The 21,509-nt window shown below is 39.5% G+C and overlaps 1 protein-coding gene across 1 annotated transcript in view; it reads right to left on the bottom strand.

The window, feature by feature from the left end:
- Frzb (frizzled related protein) overlaps positions 1–16,177 on the bottom strand; it is a 28,463-nt gene extending 12,286 nt beyond the window's left edge. Inside the window, exons 1-2 of the mRNA XM_048345134.1 lie at positions 15,144–16,177; positions 8,088–8,135 (exon numbers count right to left, since the gene is read on the bottom strand). Coding sequence (XP_048201091.1) covers positions 8,088–8,135; positions 15,144–15,855 — 760 coding nt within the window. The 5' untranslated portion in view covers positions 15,856–16,177. The remainder of the gene's footprint in view (positions 1–8,087; positions 8,136–15,143) is intronic.
- Between the last annotated feature and the right edge of the window lie 5,332 nt (positions 16,178–21,509).

Below are 21,509 nucleotides of genomic sequence, written 5' to 3'. Positions count from 1 at the left end.
GTGTGTGTGTGTGTGTGTGATAAGAAGATAACTTGATATCCTAAACAATTTAACCATCTGGTCCTCTGAGAAAATGTTAATTAAGCATAATACTGAAAGATGAGCTATAGCTGTCTAGGTAAGAACTGTATTTTGATATATGTTAAGATGTTGAGGCAAAAAATATTATTTTTCAAGAAAAAGAGGGCAGTCTTCTGTGTCAAATGAGCATCAAGGTTCAAACTAGTTACAAGACAACAGGCTTCACTGAATTTAGCTGGTAAGGAGGCAACAGGAATTCAACAGAGGAGAGACCAGGATGTTGAAAGCCAGGACACAAAATGAAAAAGGAGAGGGGTATGGATGTTGACAAGGTAATAAATTTGCTGGGAAGGATGAGATAATTTCTTCCCAATGGCTTTAACTTTCTCATTGAAGGATGAAGTGACATCAGCTGTCAGGAATGAGAGGTTAAAAGAGGCAGGATGTGGGGTGTCAGGAGACAAAACAGTTATTTTGGGTATAAAGGCAAAGTTTTTAATATATAGTATGGCTAGACAATGTTGACAGTCTATTTGAATTTTTGCTATCTTAAAGTTTATTAGCCAAACCCAGTTGAATGCTTTTCTTTTTCCAGCAACTATATTTGGAAATTTTCCAGGAGAACACGGCAGAGGAAAAGAAGCAAAGGAATTGAAGATGTTTTCAAGGAAATTATTAATACTGTAGACAGTGCAGACAAGGAGGCCAGGGGTTGAATGGGGAGTAAGTGGTAGTTGATGGATCAAGAACTCTAAATGCAGGATGGAAAATCAGCAGTAAGGTGCCACCAGAAATCAGCTGGAAGGAAGCAGTAGTAGGCAAAGAGTGGGGTGCTTGAAATTTCAGACTATAACGGCAGTGCCATTGCTACATACCAAGGATCAGAATTTCCCATGATAGTAAGTGGCTGGGATGGAACAAACAAGAATGGGAATACAGAGAAGTCAATGCATTAGATGGTTCATCAGCTCCATTATCAGTCATCAGAAACAACAGAGATGAATGCCATCTTGAAATGCCTTTAAATGGAGGAGATACAATATCCCATTTAGCTTTGTGAGTTTACTTCCACTATCCTTCTAGATGCAAAGAGTTGCAAAACTTTTTCTACATCCTAGGACCGGTTACATCCCTTCATCATCACACAAGTTATCAAATGGATACTTTATGGAAAATCTGCAGAGTCTTGTTGTTCCTGGTACATTAAAAAATCAAAACACTGGAATCTTAACATTCTGATCTTAATGATGAAATGAGTATATGAGGAAGAATAATGAATAATATTAATGCAAATCTTACAGAAACCAAAATTAGAAAATATAAGAACTATATTAAAACCAAGAGCAACTTTTTATATGTATGCTAGTTCTGGGCTTGACATCAGGGCCTGGTCACTGTTCTTGAGCTTTTGTGGTCAAGGTTTTACTTGAGCTACAGCTCCACTTCCCGCTTTTTGGTGATTAAGTGGAGATAAGAATTTCAGGGACTTCCCTGCCAGGGCTTCAAACTGTGATCTTCAGATCTGTGTCCTTAGTATCTAGGTTTATAGGCATGAGCCACCAGCATCCAGCTAAAACAATATTCTATTTTTAACTTAAAATATCATTGATATAATTCTCATACATTATTGTGCATTGAAAATCATGAAATGATGCACAGATGTGACTTTAAATATGTGACTTTATAATAAGCAAAAGCAGCCAGTCACCAAAGACATACTTTGTAATTCCTGTGTTATGTAGTGCTTATGTGTTATATGATATTGTCTGAAAATCAGACTATGCCAATCTACAACAATAAAAATTAGAACTCTACTTAGGGTATACACAAGGAAACTTTCAAAGATGAAGGAAATATGTTTATCTTGAGCTAGGTGATGGCCACTAACATACATTTGACATATATTTGTCAAAATTCAATGTGGCACACAATTGAGAGTTGTACATTTTATTTAAATAAATTCAACCTTAATAATGTGCCATTAACATAAAAATTTATTGAGATATTTCATTTTCCATAAAATGAAATGTCCTGACTTAAAAGCAATTTATTACATCTCTAAAATAATATTAATTTCCTAAACATACAAAGAGGGCAAAAAAAAAGTACTGTGTTAAATTGGGGTTGGGCAGTGTATGGAAAATGTGATGAAGTTGACCAGTGAATCTAGATAATATAATAAGGCTTTAAAAAGCAAATATAACATTTGCTCAACTTAGCTGCAAAAGCAAGCCTCAAATATTGCAATAAAGGACTCAATTCATAGTAATTTGCAGCTTAAAAAAGGGAATTACTTAAGATTGAGAGAACTAACACTATTAATAAAAAGGGGAAATTCAATTAACTTTTTTTAGAATGTATGCTTTTGGAAAATCTTAAACTCCCTTTCATAAAGTTTCTGGAACTACTAAGATTCCAAAATATAGAAAGACACAATGCAATATTTACTATTTTCCCTTAGGACATATGAATGGATGTTTTCTCTGGTAGACTCTAAAAAAAGTCAGTGAACAAAAAAACAAAAAGGACTCACAGACTTTCAGATGCCTTATCAACTCAACGCCAATCACTCAGGAAAGAGTTAGAAGAAAATGGAAATACCTCCTTCATTTCATGATTGTGGCATGCAGTGTGCCTGGTACCAGGACTCGTTCATTACATTCCTGATGAATGTTGTGATGGATGATGAAAACCAGGCATTAAGTTTCAGTACTTGGGACCAAGGGAAAATTATGGTGCCACATCCTAAATAAGAATGTTGCGGGCTGGGAATATGGCCTAGTGGCAAGAGTGCTCGCCTCCTATACATGAAGGCCTGGGTTTGATTCCCCAGTACCACATATATAAAAAATGGCCAGAAGTGGTGCTGTGGCTCAAGTGGCAGAGTGCTAGCCTTGAGCAAAAAAAAAGAAGCCAGTGACAGTGCTCAGGCCCTGAGTCCAAGGCCCAAGACTGGCAAAAAAAAAAAAAAAAGAATGTTGCAAGGAGGAAATTATTCATTAAAATATTATTTTGCTTACTAGATGTGTGATATTCTACCAGTGATAGAACTACAGTGATAGAAATACTCTCACTAAAGTGAGGATGAGCTGGATGAGTTTCAATGAGAAGAAATTACCATAAAGAGAGAGTAAGAGGTCAAGCATGGGGCCTGCAGCTGGGGGCCAGGAGGAGAAGCACTACAGCAATGTAGGTAATAGGTGAAGAAGACAGCTAAGGAAAGATAAAAGACACTTCTGATCTCAGAAGTAGCAATTCATCAAAAGCATCAATTGTTGCAGAGACTAATGAAAAGCATCCCTTGTAGTTATAAGATACCGTATGGTGACAAAAATACTATTCATCTAACACATTTTTCCCAATAAGTGTAGAGGTTGGTCCAAATTAATCCAGCCTCTACAGTTAGTAAACATTTGTAAAAGGGAGCTCAGAGATCACTACAATCTGAAATAGACCCAGCGATATCATTTGGTCATACAATTAATTACTACCAGAATGTAGCAAGTGTATCTCTTCCCTGGGACTTGAATTCAGGGCACTTGCTTTGCTGGTGGTCTACCACTTGAGTTACACCACCCATATAGCTCTTGCTGGTTAATTGGAGATAGAATCTCCTTTCTTCCAGAGCAGGTTTTGAACGGCAAGCCTCTGGTTCTCAGCCTCCTGAGTTGCTCAGATTATAGGTGTAAGCCACTAGTTCCAGGCTATTTGTGCACTTTTGAATGGAAATGCTTATAAGCTGGTTGCCATCACAACGCACGAAACTAGGAAAATTTTGGCATTATTAACACATCTTTTCACTGAACCTTTTGAATATTTCCCTTAATCTCCTATGCTGATTTGACAAAGTGACTCAGTGAAATAGAACTAAAATTGTTTGCTTTCCATATCCCATGCTATGCTCATAAAGGATCTATTCCATATTATGATAGTGGGTTTATAATGGTCAAACACATTTCACAAACTGGAAGCTTCTAAGTTATCTCCCAAAAGGAAAAGAATAGAAAAATTGTTAAAATTTGAAGCAAAAAATAAATTAACTGGAGTGCAGGAATTTCTTTTCCAAATACCAGACCACAAATAGCTTGACCCTTTGGAAAGAATTTGGTATGTGTGCGTGTATATGAACACACATGTATGCTCATGCCAGTCCCAGTCCTGGGGCTTGAACTCAGGGCTTAGCCACTGTCCCTGAGCTACTTTTGCTTAAGGATAGTGTTCTACTACTTGAGCCAGAGCTACACTTCCAACTTCTTTTGGTAGTTTTATTGCAGATAAGAGTCTCATGGATTTTCCTGTCCAGGCTGGTTTTGAATAGTGATCCTCAGATCTCAGCCTCCTGAGTAGCTACAGGATCATAAGCATGTACCACTGGTACCCACCAATTTTATGCTTTGTTTCCTGTTTTATCATGATCCACTCTAGCTGTTATTTTTCCCCCTGGAAGTACAATTTTTTTGTTGCCAGTCCTCAGGCTTGAACTCAGGGCTTGAGCACTGTCCCTGGATTCTTTCTGCTCAAGGCTACTACTCTACCACTTGAGCCACAGCATCACTTCTGACTTTTTCTGTAAATCTGGTGCTGAGGAATCAAACCCAGGGCTTCATGTATAGGAGGCAAGCCCTCTACCACTAGGACATATTCCCAGCCCCATTACAAAATTTTTGAGGGTGAAATAATTATATTTTCTTTTTGAAATATGTGAATATACTAATGGTTGCTCACAAAATGAGCTTTAGTTTTACTTGTTTGTTTCTCTTTCTCACCCCCATTAAACAAGGAAACAGAAAAAAAATATTTTTAAGGGAACAGTAAACACTGAACATAGAAACACTATAATCATTCTAGAAAGTCTTCCATGTTGAACTATTTTTATATATTGTCTAGTGTTGTTGATGTCTTCTCTCTTTCACATGTTAAAATTCTGTTATTCTAACCATCATTTCTGGGCAGATTGATAGCAATGCACTGTCCCAGAAATTTTGACTCACCAGTATACTTTTAGATTAATGAGCTTTTTGGCTTGTTTTAAACAAACATAATAAAAAGAAGGCTTCCTAAAATACCCCATGGCTGGATACCCATGACAGAACAACAGTCTCAATTATATCAAGTGATAAACAAAACAATTCTAAATCACTTTAATTCATCTATGTTTTTAGTAAGATTAATAGTTGTTTGAGCTAATTTTACTAGTAATTGTCTCAGGATAAATACTTGTCACCTGATAAGATGTAAGTAACAATGAAAAGTGTATGAATCTAATAAATTAATATTTAAAAAACATTTGCACTGGTGGCTCATGCCAGTAACTCTCACTCATCAGTTGGCTGAGATCTGAAGATGACTGTTTAAAGGAAAGTCCATGAGACTCTTATTTCCAGTTCACCACCAAAATGTCAGAAGTTCAGGTGTGATTCAAGTGGTAAAACCCCAGCCTTGACTGAAAAAAATCTAAGGAATACTGTCCAGGTCCTGAGTTCAAGCCCCAACACACACACACTCACACTACACACACACGCATATACACACACACATATTTATAACTTAAATAAATATTCCTCTTCCACTTACAAGAAACCTAACAAAATAGGACACACAGGCCTAAATCAGAGCTAATTTCTAGAGGGAAGTGAAATAGAATAAATATATTATTACTGAATGTAGCCTTTAGTCACAGTATGACAGCAGAAGCCAATCCAAATCACCATGAGTATCAGAATGGGAAATGTGAGGCATCTCCAATGGTAGACTACTCTAGGGAAAGTAAACTGAAAGACTTGCTGTGGACAGCAAAATGAAGAGCAAAAGAAGCCACCTACACAAAAAATATATTCTGCACAATTTCATGGATGTAAAATCAGGTGAGGGCTGGGAATATGGCCTAGTGGCAAGAGTGCTTGCCTCCTATACATGAAGCCCTGGGTTCGATTCCCCAGCACCACATATATAGAAAACAGCTAGAAGTGGCGCTGTGGCTCAAGAGATAGAGTGCTAGCCTTGAGCAAAAAGAAGCCAGGGACAGTGCTCAGGCCCTGAGTGCAAGGCCCAGGACTGCCAAAAAAAAAAAAAAAATCAGGTGGAGTTAGTGACTTGGAGGTTGCCGGAGGGCTAGTGATAGATACTTTGGGATGTGTGAGAGTGTTTACTTTATGAAAATGCTTGAATAGTACACTTTTTCTGCACTTTATTAGAAGGCGTATTTTATAGTGAGATGGAGAAATTAGAAGCCATCCTATTTCTCCCATTGAATATAGATCTAAAACCTAAAAAGAATGCATGAAGCACCTTCTTAAGAAGGCACAAAGGTAAATAGTAGCAGGCCCAGCAACCTGATAATGGTTTACCAGTTTTCTTTCTCTGCTATCTGCCTGTCTAGTTTGCACAAAGCCTGTGACCTAGGATGGAGCATTGTACAGAGAATGTTCCAGGAGAACCCCCTAGTGCTAGATGAATAAGTGGAGGGAGGCTTCACCACACTCTGGTCTCTTGCACGCTACCCCTCAAGCAAGAGTGGGGTGGTAGGATAGCAGTAAGAGCAAAAGCTGCATCAAAGGGGCCAAAAACCTAATGGAAGAGAACTTTCCTTCCTGATTAGAAGACCTGTGGTGTCAGAAAACCGGAATGAACCCCAATGTTTGTCTATCTCTGCCTACTTCTTGGCCTCAAATGCAGGAGCACAAGAAATGAATTGCACAATAGAATAAATAAGGCCCCAGCTTTCTAGCCAAAGGACCAAAATGGGGGCTCAAAGGACTGACAAGTACTGAAGACATCACAAAGATAATATATATATATGGAAAGATCTTGTAATACTGTCGACAAACTACAGGACTCCCTGTATGAATATGACATGAAATAATTTGCCTGAGACCTTGAACAATGTGCTATGGAATACATTATCATCCCAATTTCATACTGCCCACTGTGTGGAACACTTATGGAAGTGGTATGAAAGGCACTGAAAAGACTTTGGGAAATGTAACTGACATTGAAATCACCAACCACAGAAGACTAGTGTTTGCACTCTGGGTAAAAATTATCAGAACTGAATAGACATTTGACCAAAAGGATATATGAGGATGGCAAATAAGCCTTGAAAAAATATTCACCATTATTGGCCATTAGGAGTATGCAAATAGAACCAAAATGAGCTTTCATTACATCCCTAGTAAAAACTTTTTTAATTGGTAATACCAACTGCTGTTGAAGACAGAAAGCAGACAGAATTCTTATACAAAACTAGTGCAAAATTAAACAGCTATTTGGAAAAACATTTTGCATTTTCATAGAGTTAAACACTCACTTAGCAATCCTAGTCCTACAAATTTAGAGAAATAATATCTTACATTCACACAAAAACCTGTAATATTAATAGAAGCTCTATTTATAATTGCCTAAACTGGAAATAACCTAACATTTTTCAAGTATGGGAGGGATAAGCAAATAGCAATAAATCCAAGTAATAAAATAGTCATCAACAAAAGGAATGGGTCATTGATACATATGGCAACTTCAGTAACTCTCACAGTTACTCAATACAATGCTTCATGGGAAAGTCAATCTCAAAAGGTTATGTACTTTGTCATTCCATTTATCTGACAATCCCGGAAGATATTACTATAGTGAAAGGGAACCTAGGAGTGCTGGCCAGAGCATATGGAAAGGGGAATTTTAAAGGGAAACAGCATGAAGGAATTTTTTGGAGTCATAATAGAATTGTTCGGCATCTTAATTGTAATTACATGAATCCATACACACATTAAAATTCCTGTTTACCAAACTTACTATACCTCTACTTCTAGTTATTTGGTCATTAATTGGAGATAAGAGTCTCATGGACTTTCCTGCCTGGGCTGGCTTTGAGCCTTGGTCCCCAGATTTCAGCCTCCTAAGTAGCTAGAATTACAGGTATGAGCCACCAGTACCCAGCTACAGAAGAACTTTCATGTGTACTTTTTAAAGTATTATGGCACAAATTTCCATAAATAAGTCCTTGAGTATCAAAATCACATAAAAGACTAATTAGACCCCAAATAAAAACAGGAGGATAGTGCTATACTCACCACTGTTAACCCCTCTACAGTTTCCATTATTGGAATCCATGGGAAAATCTGAAACAGAATAAAGAAAGCATAACAATATATTTATTATTTCAAGAATTTCTACATAAAATCTAATCCAATGATGAATTTGATTTGGATAAGAAACAAGTGTCTCAAGTAAGTAGATCTTTGTGTTGTGAGGTTAGCATTTTTAGTGGGTCAGAATAAGGATGAGATCTATGCTGCAGTATGACTGAACAGTGTGTTGAAGTTTCCTCAGCTGAGCATAAAGATATTAGGAATTAGCCAGGAGCCCAGGGCTCATGACTGTAGTCTTATTTAGCTACCCTGAAGGCTAATATCTGAAGATCAGTTAAGCCAGTTTGGGCAAGAAAGTCCATGTTACTCTTATAACAAGGACCGGAAGAACTGTAGCTCAAGTCATAGAGTACTAGTGCCTGGACTAAAGCCTCAGTTCTAGCACAGAAAGAAAGAAGGACCAAAGAAAAAAGAAGGAAAGAAGGAACGAAGGAACAAAGGAACGAAGGAAATACATGCACAAAATAAAGCAAACACATTACACAACCAACACTAATTCTGAAATATTTTGTTTGATCTGGGCATAAACTATTACCTTTTGTTCTCTTTTATTATCTGTAGGCAGTTGTACAAAGGAGTTGCCATTTAACAAAGTGACTAACAAAATGACTAATTCTATTCAAACTTCATTCATCATAAATGTATGCACATTTTAATGTGATGTGCCAATAGTTTTTCTCTTCCTGAATAACAATGTGATAAAATGCATATGGTTTATATAAAAATCATCTCCCTGTAGATGAATAAATTATACTTGTGCACATTTTAAGTGTTTCGTATTCAAAGTTTTATGCAAGTTGGAAAACAAAACTGGTGGAGGAAAAACTCCTTTGAAACAGCTAAGTCAGGAGAATGGTTCCTTCTTTCATATTCATAGTCAAAGGGATGTGTCGTTATACCTTTAAAGACACGTAGAACTCAAGTGTCAAAACTCTAAGACAGAGTGGATTTTAGAGTGGAAACTACTCTAAAAGTGGCTTCCTGATCATTTAAAAAATTACTTCCAGAGAGTTAAATTTATGAAAACTATCATCAAAATTAGGTAAGAAATATACAACTTGAGTCATGCCCTCTAGCATGAAAATTATCCTGAATTAAAATATTTAAATACTGTATCACTAGTAGATTTTGTGTCCCAAGAATTTCTAGGGGATGTCATAGATATTTCCATAAGAAGAGTTTGGGTAGGTGGTGAGGGAGCCAGAAGCAATGACAAAGGATTTTAAGCAACCAATCTGCACTTCAGAAAAACCATGCTGTTAGACTATAGTGGAAATCAAAAAATCATTTATAATATAGGCCATAATCTATGTGAGAGATGATCCCTATGAAAATTACTCATAAGAAAATGGCATTCGAGAAGGTGGAAAGGAAATCTGATACTCGGTAGATCTAATAGCACTTGATACTTATTGAATATGAGAATTAAGAAAGGGGTAGAAGGCAATCTGACTCTCAGGGCATAATGTCATCCTCAACAACAAGAGAACACTACAGGAGAATAAGTGAAGGTGGAAGAGGGATCTGACCACTTCCCGGGGGGGGGGGGGGGGGCATGCTGAGGCTGCAGAACTCAGGATTCGTTGAAAAATCTATGAGTGTATGTTCTCTTCTGTTTCTCAGCAGTGCAACCAAGTAGTAATTTCTTATCCCTTGAATCCATTGTCCAGGGCCCTTATATTTTTTTTCAAAAAGCATTATTCCTTTAACTGCAATCAGGTGGGCAAAAGACACCAATTCTTCATAAAATTAGTAATCACCTATTTAAAAAAACAAGGAAGAGTAGCATTGAATAGACTCCTTTTTATTTTTTATTTTTTTGCCAGCTGAATTAGTTTGGCAAGCCATCTAATTTCTCCATACACTTTGGCTTTCCTTTCTGTGAAATAGGATTGATAGCACTTACCTTATAGCTGTTAGGAGAATTCACCTGCAGGATGCACTTAAGACAGTGCTAACAACATACTAAGCACCATTAGCTTTTATTCTGTGGCTGCTAATTATCTTTGTTCCCAAAGATGCTATTAAACATTTACAGTTGGGTTGATCAATCACTTAGTGGAAGCATTTCTTGGATTACTTCCAATTCCTTCTGTCAAGTGTCTTGCTCAAAATATAAAAAAAAATGATGGCAAATTTAGAAGCCAATTTATGGCCTCTACTCCAAAACTGTGGTAGTCTCTAAATGTGGAAAATATACTTGATTCTTAATTATTCAAAACTATTATGTCTATATAGTGTGTTTCAGTCTGCTCTTCCTAGAAACTTGGTAGCAAAGGGAAAGGCTTAATATGGTCACATTTGCTCTTTGGAAAAAATATTACTTGAAAGGTTGCTGGAAAAGAGACAAAAAGAATTATTAAAATAAGATTTAGATATGCTCTCAGTATCAGTAATAAACTTGTTGCTGATTATCTAATTTGCTCTGTTTCATTTAAGCAAATAAAATCAATGCTATAATACTGAGATATTCCTCAACACTCTATCCAGAGTGTCTTTCAATATTTCACATGATGAAAAAATCCTTAGAATCATGGTTTCTCTCTAGTCCCCATCTACAATTTCCATTCCTATCCCTGCTCATATCCTTGCTTCTTAGTGTTTAGTCCCTCAAATGTTTGTAGGCTAGGGCTAAAGAAAAGGCTGCCTCTTCCTTAGAGAGAAGAAATGATTAAACAGAAGTTCCTGCCTGTGAAAGTTGAGTGGGGGGAGGGAGGTGCTCTGCTGAATGTTTTCAGCAAGAGTTAGGGTACAAGTCAGCCCAACCAAGAAACTAGCAGTAACTGAGAGGTGACTATAAAGCTTATGGCATAGCAAACTGTAGATGTTGAACAAACAGCTGTGCAATCTCCAAAGTCTTCTTAAATGTTGAAGTTTTGAGGTGAACTATTTCTGATTTACAAGCACTCATCAGTCTCATTCTTTTATCCTGTCACTCCCAACAGAATTTGCTCTCAAGCCTGAGGCCAAAGTGAATTTGTAGAAAATGAAATGTCAACTACATATGCAGAAGAAACATGATGCTTCTCCAGTAACATCCCAGTAATACTTGTCTGATAAAAGTTCCAGGTTGTACATACATTTACTTAAACGTTCTTGGCTGTATCTCCATTTGACAGGTATTAAGAAACTGTATCCAAGCAGTTTTATACTTGTTCTGCAGGAAGACAGCCAGATATAAAACTGGCAACAGTTGATGTGAGCAAAGTTGAGATTAAATACCTGATATGCCTGACTCTACTTTCATACTATAACTAACCTGCTGAATGGCCAAATGAAAAGAGTTCTCAGTTAAAACACAAAAAGTACTATTACATGAAAAATAAATTCTATAATAAGTAGAAAGTGGGTAGGGAAGATAAATGTGAGAGTTAACTCGGTAATGGCAATGTGTAACCTTTTTTTTTAAATAAAAGTATGTTTGGGTTTTTATTTTGTTGTTGTTTGTTTTCTTTTTTGCCAGTACGGGAGGTTGAACTTGCTAGGCACATACTCTAGCTAAGGCGCATCTCTCTGTTCCTTTTTACTCTGAGTATTTTAGGATGTTTTGTTTTCTTGTTCTGGGCCTTATACTCTGGGTCTGGGCACTGTTCCTGGGTCCTTTTTTGTTGTTGTTCAAGGCTAGCATTATACCACTTGAGCAACAGCACCACTTCTAGCTTTTTCTGTGATTAATTATAGATAGTCTCACAGACTTCAGACTTCCCTGCCCGAGCTGGCTTCAAACCTCAGATCTCAGCCTCCCGAGTAGCTAGGGTTACAGGCGTGACGCACCGGCATCCAACATTACTATTGTTATTTTTTGAGGTAAGGCCAACCTTTTTGCCCAGGCACCTGGACAAGATCCACCTATTTTCATTTCCTACCATTACTGGGATGACAAATGTGTACTACTATCCTCTGATTATTCTGTCAAAATGGAGTCTTTCAAACTTTTTTTTTTTTTTTTTTTTTTTTTTTTTTTTTTGCCGGGGCTGGTCTGGAACCAAGATCTTCCCATTCTTACCCTCCTCAGTAGCTAGGATTATAGGCATGACCCATTGAGACTTGGCTTCCTTTGGAGTTTTGACAGGAGAAAAAAAAGATAATTTGAAGCATTATTCTAGTTCAGTACAACTTTGCTTTGTATAATGTCCTAAGGATACATGTGGAATCACAATACATTATGAAAGGGCAGATAACCATGAGTGGCAGAAGTTGAAAATCCTCTTGATGATATACAGGACTGTGAGAAGTTCTCCTATTTTATTCAGGAAGATTGCATTTTCTATCTGGCTGGATCAGTTCTAGCCCTAAGTTACAGCGACTGTGTTTCTACCTGGAGGAAGAAAAACAATCTGTTTCATGATACATCATATCCCACTAAACCAAGAAGTATATTGCATTGTAAGTAAACCTGGCCACATGTGATAGTTCTTAAGTAATTCCAGGTGTCTGAAGGTTTGACCCAACATAGGGAATGTATAATTTTCAACACTGGTCCTGGAAGCCAGGGGAGCCCTTGGGCTAGAATGTAGCTCTCTACTCTCCACCCTCACCTCACCTTCTACTCCCTCCTTGCAACACTGTCTGCTTCATGCTGAAAGTTGGGGTTGGGAAGATGATCATTAAAATATGATTCCAACAGTACTTGTCCCTACTTATTTTTTGGCAAGAATACTGTCAGCAAAACAAATATTATAACAGTTAGAGCACCACAGAAATCAAGTCCCCTGGATGGACAAATTGTTTCCATGATGTCCTACTTAAATGCTTCAATGGGACTATTGTTTGGTCCATGGTGATAGGTAACTCAGGGACACTTAATGAAACTGTTTCCCATCCAGGTTGACTATAGTTTTTGAGAGCAGTTAGCCTTGCCAAACCTCACTCATTCCCGATCCATCTCTCTAGGAGAGTTTAAAAGCAAGTTTTGTCCTTTTAGGAGAGGATGACTTCAGAGGGAACCATAGCCACTTATGGTACCTAGCCCTTGACCTGAGAAAAACACCAACATTTAACTGACTCCAAGTGCCTAGCCAACAAGGACAGCAACTGAATTACATTCTCCAGAGGCTGCAGGACTTCAGGGACTACAAAGGCTCAGAGTTCTCTTTTAGGCCAAAGAGTAATAAGAAATACACTTCTTTCTGGTTACTTTATACAACTAGCTCCTGACTCTTAACACCAAGAAGACAACAGGTTTGGTGGTGGTACATGCGTAGTACCCAGCATTTGGGAGATAGAAGTATGATAATTGCAAGTTCAAGGCCAGTCTGAGCTACCTAGAAAAACTATCTCAAAAGAAGAAAGAAGAGGAGAAGCAAAAGAAGGCAATACTATCATTCAAACAGCAGTAAGCTAAGTGAGGTGACCATCAAAAAGATCATAAAATATCTTAAGTTTTCACCATTTGTGCTTTTCCCTTCTCTCACTTTATGTTTGAATCACTGCAAAGAAAGTGATTTTTCTGAAGCAACTCTCTGATAACTAAGAACCATTCAATACAAATAACTGGGGATAAGAGCATGCTGAAAGACAGAGAAAGAAATGTTAATGGCAACAAATGAACAGAAATGGGACAACCAAGTCAACACATTTAAGAACAGTTGTTTAAGAGAGCATAAAGAGAACAACTAGTGTTTTTTCAACTTCATTTTAATGTAAGTATAAAATACAGTGTGTAAAATTTGTAGTTTGGGTTAGTTGGTGGCAATATTTACTGAGTGAGACTTAAATGGACCATATTGAACTGGAATTCGTTGAGGCTTTTGAGTGATGAATGTCATAATTATTTCCTACACCGGTGAGAAAACAACTTGTGCTTAATTCTATTAAATGCCCATTTACAATAAGGTTTCATGGTAGAAACAGTGGTGTGAACATGTAGATGATAAATGACAAGTATAATATAAAGTATTAGAGACGAGTCAAGAAGAGAGATTAAAATAGCATTATTTATGGTAATATGAAGCTAATATGCCTAAAACATAACTCCTTTTTACAAGTTAACTTGGAGACAAACAAACACGTGGGCATGTGCAAAGAGCCAGAGAGTTCCCTCTGCCAGCTCTATGGCTGGAGCAAGCCATGGAAGCTAATTAGCATTGCATAGCAATAATTCACAACTGTCTCAGTCTGTAATGGAATTACAAATTATCTCATTGAAAGAAGAAATTTAAGGTGAAGGTAATTGCTCAAGTTGGATTTTGAACAAGCACCTACCACTAACACAGGAGGGGTGGAATAAGGTTGCTGGAATTATCTCAGCAATTTTTTTTTAAATGAGGAGAAGAAAATGAGAGCTTTGGCTTTCTGTTTTTATCCATACTGCCCTAAAGAGTTAAAACAGTAACCATACAACTAGTGGTTTAACAAAATCTATACTAAAAAGCTGAAACATGTTTTGTAAAAAAGGAAGAGGCAAAGGGGAGAGGGGATAGAGCAATGGAAAGTGAAAGCGTGGGCCAATACTGTCATTATATTCTATGTCCATATGTGAAAATGGAACCACCTAACTTGAGGGCGTGGATGGGATTGGGAGAGATGGACAAGGACCATAAAAGGAGTGACATTGATGGAGAGGCACTATACTCATAAACTGATGGATGTGTGGGATGGAAATCCCTTTGTACTTAAAGACAATACATAAACAAAAACAACAAAACGCGAAAAAAGATGGAAAACTGATGATTGAGGTTACGGGAGAAAGTTAGAACAGAGTGTGGGTTTTAAAGGCGGCGAAGAGGAGAAAGCAATGGGGTCGGTAGAGATTTTAGAAAGATCAGCTAATGGAATGGCAGCATCTGTTTGGAAGGATGATAGATAGGATGAGCTTTAAAGAATAAAAAGACCAGTACTGAATAGAAGGGGGATTAAAGGAGAGATTAAGTGATCTCAAGAGAAAAGAAGGAAAGGGCATAAAGGACAAAGAAGAAGAACGAGGAGCAAGGGAGGGCCTGGAGAGGGGTCACCCACCCCACCCCACCCCCGACTCACCGGCTCCCTCGGCGGTGACGATGGCCTCGGGAGAGATGCACACGCCGCGATCGTACACGGGCAGCTCCTCGCAGGCCAGGCTCTCGGGCCACGCATGACGGTACTTGACCAGGATGGGCTCGCAGCCCTGCCGCGCGCGCTCGCACACCGACTTGCAGGGTTTGATGGGCTCGTGCTGGAAGTCGATGGTGCAGATGGGCGCGTACATAGCACACAGGAAGAAGAGGAGGTCGGGGCTGCAGTGGGTGCCCAACAGACCTTCGAACTGCTCGATCGCCAAAATGGCATTGGCCTGGGTGCTGTGGTGCAGGTGGTTGGGCATCTTGGTCATGTTCCAGGGCAGCGACTTACACAGGGGGATGCGGACGGGCTCACAAGCTGCTGCCCGGGCTCCGGGCACCTGGAGCAGGCAGAGCACAGCCAGGGCGAACAGCCCGGCCCGCAGCAGCAGCATGATCTCAGCGGGATGGGACAGCGAGCCACAGAGCCCGGGACTGCTGGGTGTCAGCTCCGGGGTCTCCTCCGGCCCACTGGAAGCGGACACTGTGATGGGTCGATAGGCTCGATCGCTCCGGAGCTTCTCCTTCCCCAGCAACCTCTCCTCTTTCTTGGATGAGAGTCCCTTCCTGGGATCCCACGAGCTTCCTCGAGCTCCGCTCCTGGCCCTCTGGCTCCTCTTTCCCAATGCGCACGCCTCTGGACGTAGCGGCATCTATTTATTCCTCGCCCTCTGGCAGAAGCGTGGGACTTCGCACATCAATCAGAGAAGAGCAGGAGGAGAAGCCAGAGAGAAGTACAAACAAAAGTAGAATTCAGCTGAGGTAGTTGGCGTTCTGGGGTGTCAGGAGCCCTGGGGTGTCACGGCCCCTGAATTACAGAAAAAATGATGGGGCGGGGTTGGGGGGAGCTTTAAATTTTCCAAAGGGAGGAGAATAAGGAACAGGAGCGGGGCGGGGGGAGGAGGGTCGGGCCTGGGGAGAAGGGAGGAGAAAACCAGGAGTGAAGGGTGCAGTAAGTTCGCCAAGTCCTGCAGAGGAAGATCTAATTTTCGTTGGGCTGCGGGCCGCTCTGACCGCCGCTGGAAGAGCCTCGCCCCCCCCGGCCCCCCCCCCGTCCCCCGTCCCAGATCTGGGCCGACCACTGCAGCCCCCACTTTACCACCTCAGGGCAGGAGGGAGACTCCGCCTTCCACACCCTCCCACCAGTCCTTCTACTGGGTCCTCTTCCCAGGATGGGAAGGGGCACCGGATGGGGCGAGGGTTGTGGGATGGAGGAGGCGGGATGAGAAAGCCTGGCTGAGCCGGGAGGATAGGACAACCCAGGACAGTGCCCAAAAAGCTCGTGGTTCCCCCTCACCACCACCTCCCTTTTGAGCCCCCCGCCCCTCTCGCAGCGTACTAAAGAACCTAGTCTCTAGGCCCGCCCCACTCCAGCCCCTCACTCCCTGGAGCTTTTTTTCTTTCAGCAAACTACTGGTCAGCTTTTTCTCTGCGATCATTCGCTGTGCAGAAATCAGCGCGGGAGAAGGCTTAAGCAAAGTGGCTTTAAATACCCGTGTCTCAGAAAACAGCCTCCTGTGAGCAGAGACAGAGGCTAAGGAACTGCGAACTAGGGTCTCCAGACGTGTGCATTCTAAATAACTTGGCAGAATTGCCTTTCATAAAGAGATGTGCTGAGCATGGTGACAAATAGACCACTAGTAGTCAGGAATTCTTTTCTTTTCCTTCTTTCTTTCCTTTATTCCTTTCTTCTTCTTTCTTCCCTCTTTCCTTTTCTTTTTTCTTTCTATCTCACTCTGTCTCAGTGGTTCTGTCTCTCTGACTTTCTTTGTCTGTCTTTTCTTTTTCCTTGACACTTTTCTTTGCCCTGAACAATTAAAACTTTTGAATTTTAAATATGAACGCTTAAGAAAGAATAGAAACTGCTTCAAAGCCCTTGGCTATTTCCCTCTGATTATTTTTACGTATATGAAACTTCACTTATTATCTACCACTTCTCAAGAGCAATTTCACATGAAAGAAATGTGCAAGAAAACTAGCCCCACACAGGTACTGAAAAATGGTGATAACAATAATAAAACCCTTCCACCCAAATGAGTTCAGTCTGGAAGAGAAAATAGGAAACAGATTGCTCTGGGGTTGCTCCTTCCACAGTCTTCAGTCTTCCCTTCTCCTCTGGACCCCCTACCCCCTCCCTTTCAGTCATTGTACTAGGAATGACCTTAGTGCTAGGGCCCCTAGCACTTAGCCCTCTCGATGGGAACCCACAGAGCAAAGGGATTGAATAAAGTCAGAAAACACAGCATTCACTGAGAGGGAAAGGAAACAAAACCTAAAACAAAACAGGAAGCCCCCTTTAATCTGCATTATTGAAGGATTTCTCTGCTTTGGTCTAGCCATTTCTGGCTGTCAATAATAAGCACAGAAAATTAAGTCTCCACCTTCCAACACTCAGTGAGCTAGAGCTTCCCACACACACTGGTTTAACAGCACTCATAAAAGTCAACACTAAGCTGAGTTTACAAATTTTTATCTCTTAAATCGCCATAAACAGTTTGTGACTGCGTAAATGTTTTCAGGAAGGCATTTGTTCTACTTAGGAGGAAAAACAACAAAAGCAGATAAGAGTTAGGGAGTCATTTAGTTAACAATTATTTAATGAAATGTATAGGAACAAAGCCAAAAATTATATAAATGAATTAATTAGATGAAAAATGACTCAGCACAGGAAATGTAGGAGAAAAAATAAGTAAAGACACAGCATTACAATATTTGGGGACTAATCTTGATATAAAGTGCCATACATCAAGTGATATAAAAATGTATCAGTGATTTATAATAAATAGGAGCAGAAGTGAGGAATGGATATGATGGACTGCTAAATATGCTTTCCAATTCATCTTCAATTACTTCATGCAGAAAGGAGATAATTGATTTAATGGTTACACAAGTATCTGAATTGAATTCTCCTTTCTTTTCCCTGCACCAAAGTCAGCTATGCCCTTTGTCTAAAGTGTCTTTTTGCAAATTGTCTTTAATCCAAATTTGTCTTTCTCAAAACTCCAATAAGTTTCACCAGCTTTTTTAGTGGCCTAATTATATTCATTTTTCCTGGTTGTTATCCCTGAAGAGTGTTCCATGTTACAAACTATTTGGCAGCATCTGCCCATTTGTTACTTCAAGCGTTTTTCTTGCATTATTTCATCCAATTTGGCTCTGCCTCCCCAAATGGCAAGTACACCTATTGCAAGAAGAGAATTCATCTTCTATATCTTTTGAAATAGGCACTGTAATACAGTACTTTGAATATTAAAAATAAATGTCTTCAAAGAAGTAATGTACACACTGAGTGAGCAGTGAAACTTAAATTTGAAAAATAGCATATGATCATGAAAGAAGCACAAAGTAGAAAAGGTATATAGTTTCCACTGACAGATGAGCTTTTCCCCCAAAATGAGTGCCTTCAACAGGCCAAGCCATCACAGAAATCCAAAACAACACTGAAACCTGGTACCCGAGGGAAAATGGGTTGTTGGTAATTTGCTTCTCTTGTGCTTTATTTTGTGTGGTTTATGTCTAACCATGATTTAGCTGACAGAACACTGATCTTTGTACAAAACTGCACCTGGGCCACAGAAAAGGCAGCTGACTGCTGTGTTAGACATTTCCCTGTAGCTATTGAAATTACCAAGTAGAAAAATCTTCAAGTCACAGACAATGGGCTGGAGAATTCAAGTTTTAGAGGATATTTTCATGGCTGTACTGATCCAACTCATTTTTTGGTACTAAGGATACAAATCCATTTTATGCAAATGGTTTTATATTTGAAAACATTTTGAAGGTGTCAAATGCAAATTACTAATATAAAAAAGCATATGTCTTATGAAGAGTAGATTCCAAAGGCTCTAGGAATTCCATTCACTATGTGCAATAGGTCCCTTCCACGGGGGAGAGCCTATGGCACTCTGAGAGCTGCACCTAGAACCTATTGAGCCCTGTTCTATAGAACCTAGTAGGTGCTAGGAGTCAATTCTAGGATCAATAAGCTGTTTGGGAAGGGCAGAGTGCACTCAGCCCCCAAAATGACCAGTCTTCTTAGACTGAGTCATGACCCTATGACAAATAGAATTCCCTTTATCTTCCTGACCAAGGTTTCTGAAGCAATATCGAGAAAATGCCTCATTAGAGGCTGTTGTTTTGAAATAACCATACAGTGTTACCAAAATCTAAATTGGATCAATCTCCCACAATTGCAATTTCTTGTCAAGAATTTAAGCAATTTAAACAAATTAAGTGATTACATTAATTAATTTCAACAAATCATGTTGTCATCTATTTAAATAAAATTTAAATTTACCCTAGGTAGTTACCATATTGGCATTGCTCCTTACCTAACCTCAGCCGGAAAGGTGGACCTGGGCTTATGAATTTCTCATTAACCTCAGTCCCAAAGGTTGGCCAGGGGTTAGGAATTCCCCAAATTCCCAGTGTTCATAGTGTGTTTCTTACTCTAGAAATGACTCATTTTCAGCCAGTTGAAAATGTATTATTTTAATTTTTTCATTAGGCTAGCAATCTACCACATGAACCATAGCTCTACTTTTTTTCCTAATTAACTTGCCTATTACTTTTACTAATTTTTTAAAGACATAAAGAAAAAAATATGTTTTGCCTGAGGATATAGTAGCTAGAAAATTTCCAAATTCCAAGTCTTAAAGGGTGAATGCGCTGAGCACCAGTGGCTCATGCCCTATAATCCTAACTACTTAAGCTATTCATAGCTCAAAGCCAGACTGGGCAGGGAAGTCTGTGAGATTCTTATCTCCAATTAACCTCCAAAAATAAAGCTGGAAGTAGAGGCATGATTCAAGAGGTATAGCAGTAGCCTTAAACAAAAAAGCTAAAGGACAATGTTCAGGCCCTTAATTCAAGCCCCATACCGGCACACACACACACACACACACACACACACACACACACACACACCTGTTCCTTCTTTCTCTCTCATTCCTTCGCTCCCATCACCATCCTTGAGTTGCTTAGTTCACTTTCATCTATGTACAGTGCAGCTGATGGGCCCCTCTGCTGTATTTTTTCTCTACCCACTTTCCACTCATTCTGTGCCCTCCTCCCAGCTTCCCTCAGATGTGCACACACATACCCTATATATGGTAAAGAATATAGAATCATCTAAAAATGATAACATAATTTCAGAAGATGTCCTTTGTTTCCTTACCTTTGGGGTTCTTTCCAGTCTGTAAATCATTTTATGTACATGTGAAGAGGTGTTTGGGTCTTACTATTTGGTGCTTTTCTCCCCAAACTGTCCTCTTTTGGTCTCACTGCTATCTTTTTTGGTCTCATTGATATCTTGAGTCCTGTTTGCTTTGTTATATCTCACTGCATTTTAAATTGAACACACACATATCAGAGAAACCATGTACCATTTGTCTGTCTGTTGTAGGCTTATCTCACTCAACATGATTTGTTCTAGTACCATTCATTTCCCTACAAATGCCATTATTTTATCCTTTCTAATGGCTGTGTAAAATTCCATTGTATGTAGGTACCACATTTGGGGGGTCCATTCATCTGTAGTGGGGCATCTGGGTTGTTTCCATATCTTGACTACTGTGAACAGTGCAGCAATTAACACGTAGGTGCAGGTTTCCTTGTTGCATCCTGGTTCTTGTTGCCTTGTTGCTCAGGGTAGATGCCTAGGAGTGGTGTAGCTGGGTTCGGTTCTCTTTTTTAATAGTGGCCATTAAAACACAGAAGTCTTTATCACAGGTGAAACTGAACTGACTGCTTTTGTTTCTTTTGTTTGGTGTGCCTCTACTGTCATGCCTGCTCTTATGTTTAAGTTTATGACCCATTCTGAGTTTTAGGCGTGGCATGAGGAAGCAGGTCTAACTTTGTCCTTTTGCATGTACCTATCTAGTTGTCTTAGCACTAATTGTTGAAATATTGCTTTCCAGTCCATTGAATCCCTAGAACTTTGTTGTTGTTTTATTTTTGCTGCTGGGAGTGGAAATAAGGGCAAGTACTGAGCACACAGTCTATTTTGAGTGCATTACAACCCTTTGAGTTTCTAGATATCTTCATTTCTTTTAATAGTAATTAGTGAAATCAGCTCCAGTGGTTCACACCTATAATCCTAGATACTCAAGAGAGCTACAATCTGAGGATCTCAGTCCAAAGCCAGCCCAGGCAGAAAAGTCTGTGACACTTTTGTCTCCAAAAAACTAATCAGAAAAACCTGGAAGTGGCCTTGTGGTTCAAACTGGTAGAGAAGGGGCTGGGAATATGGCCTAGTGGTAAAGTGCTCATCTCATATACATGAAGCCCTGGATTCAATTCCTCAGCA

The sequence above is a fragment of the Perognathus longimembris genome, chromosome 4, assembly GCF_023159225.1.
Source record: "Perognathus longimembris pacificus isolate PPM17 chromosome 4, ASM2315922v1, whole genome shotgun sequence".
NCBI lineage: Eukaryota > Metazoa > Chordata > Mammalia > Rodentia > Heteromyidae > Perognathus > Perognathus longimembris.
Note: the sequence above shows the minus strand (reverse complement) of the source record. Positions and strands in the feature narration are given on the sequence as shown.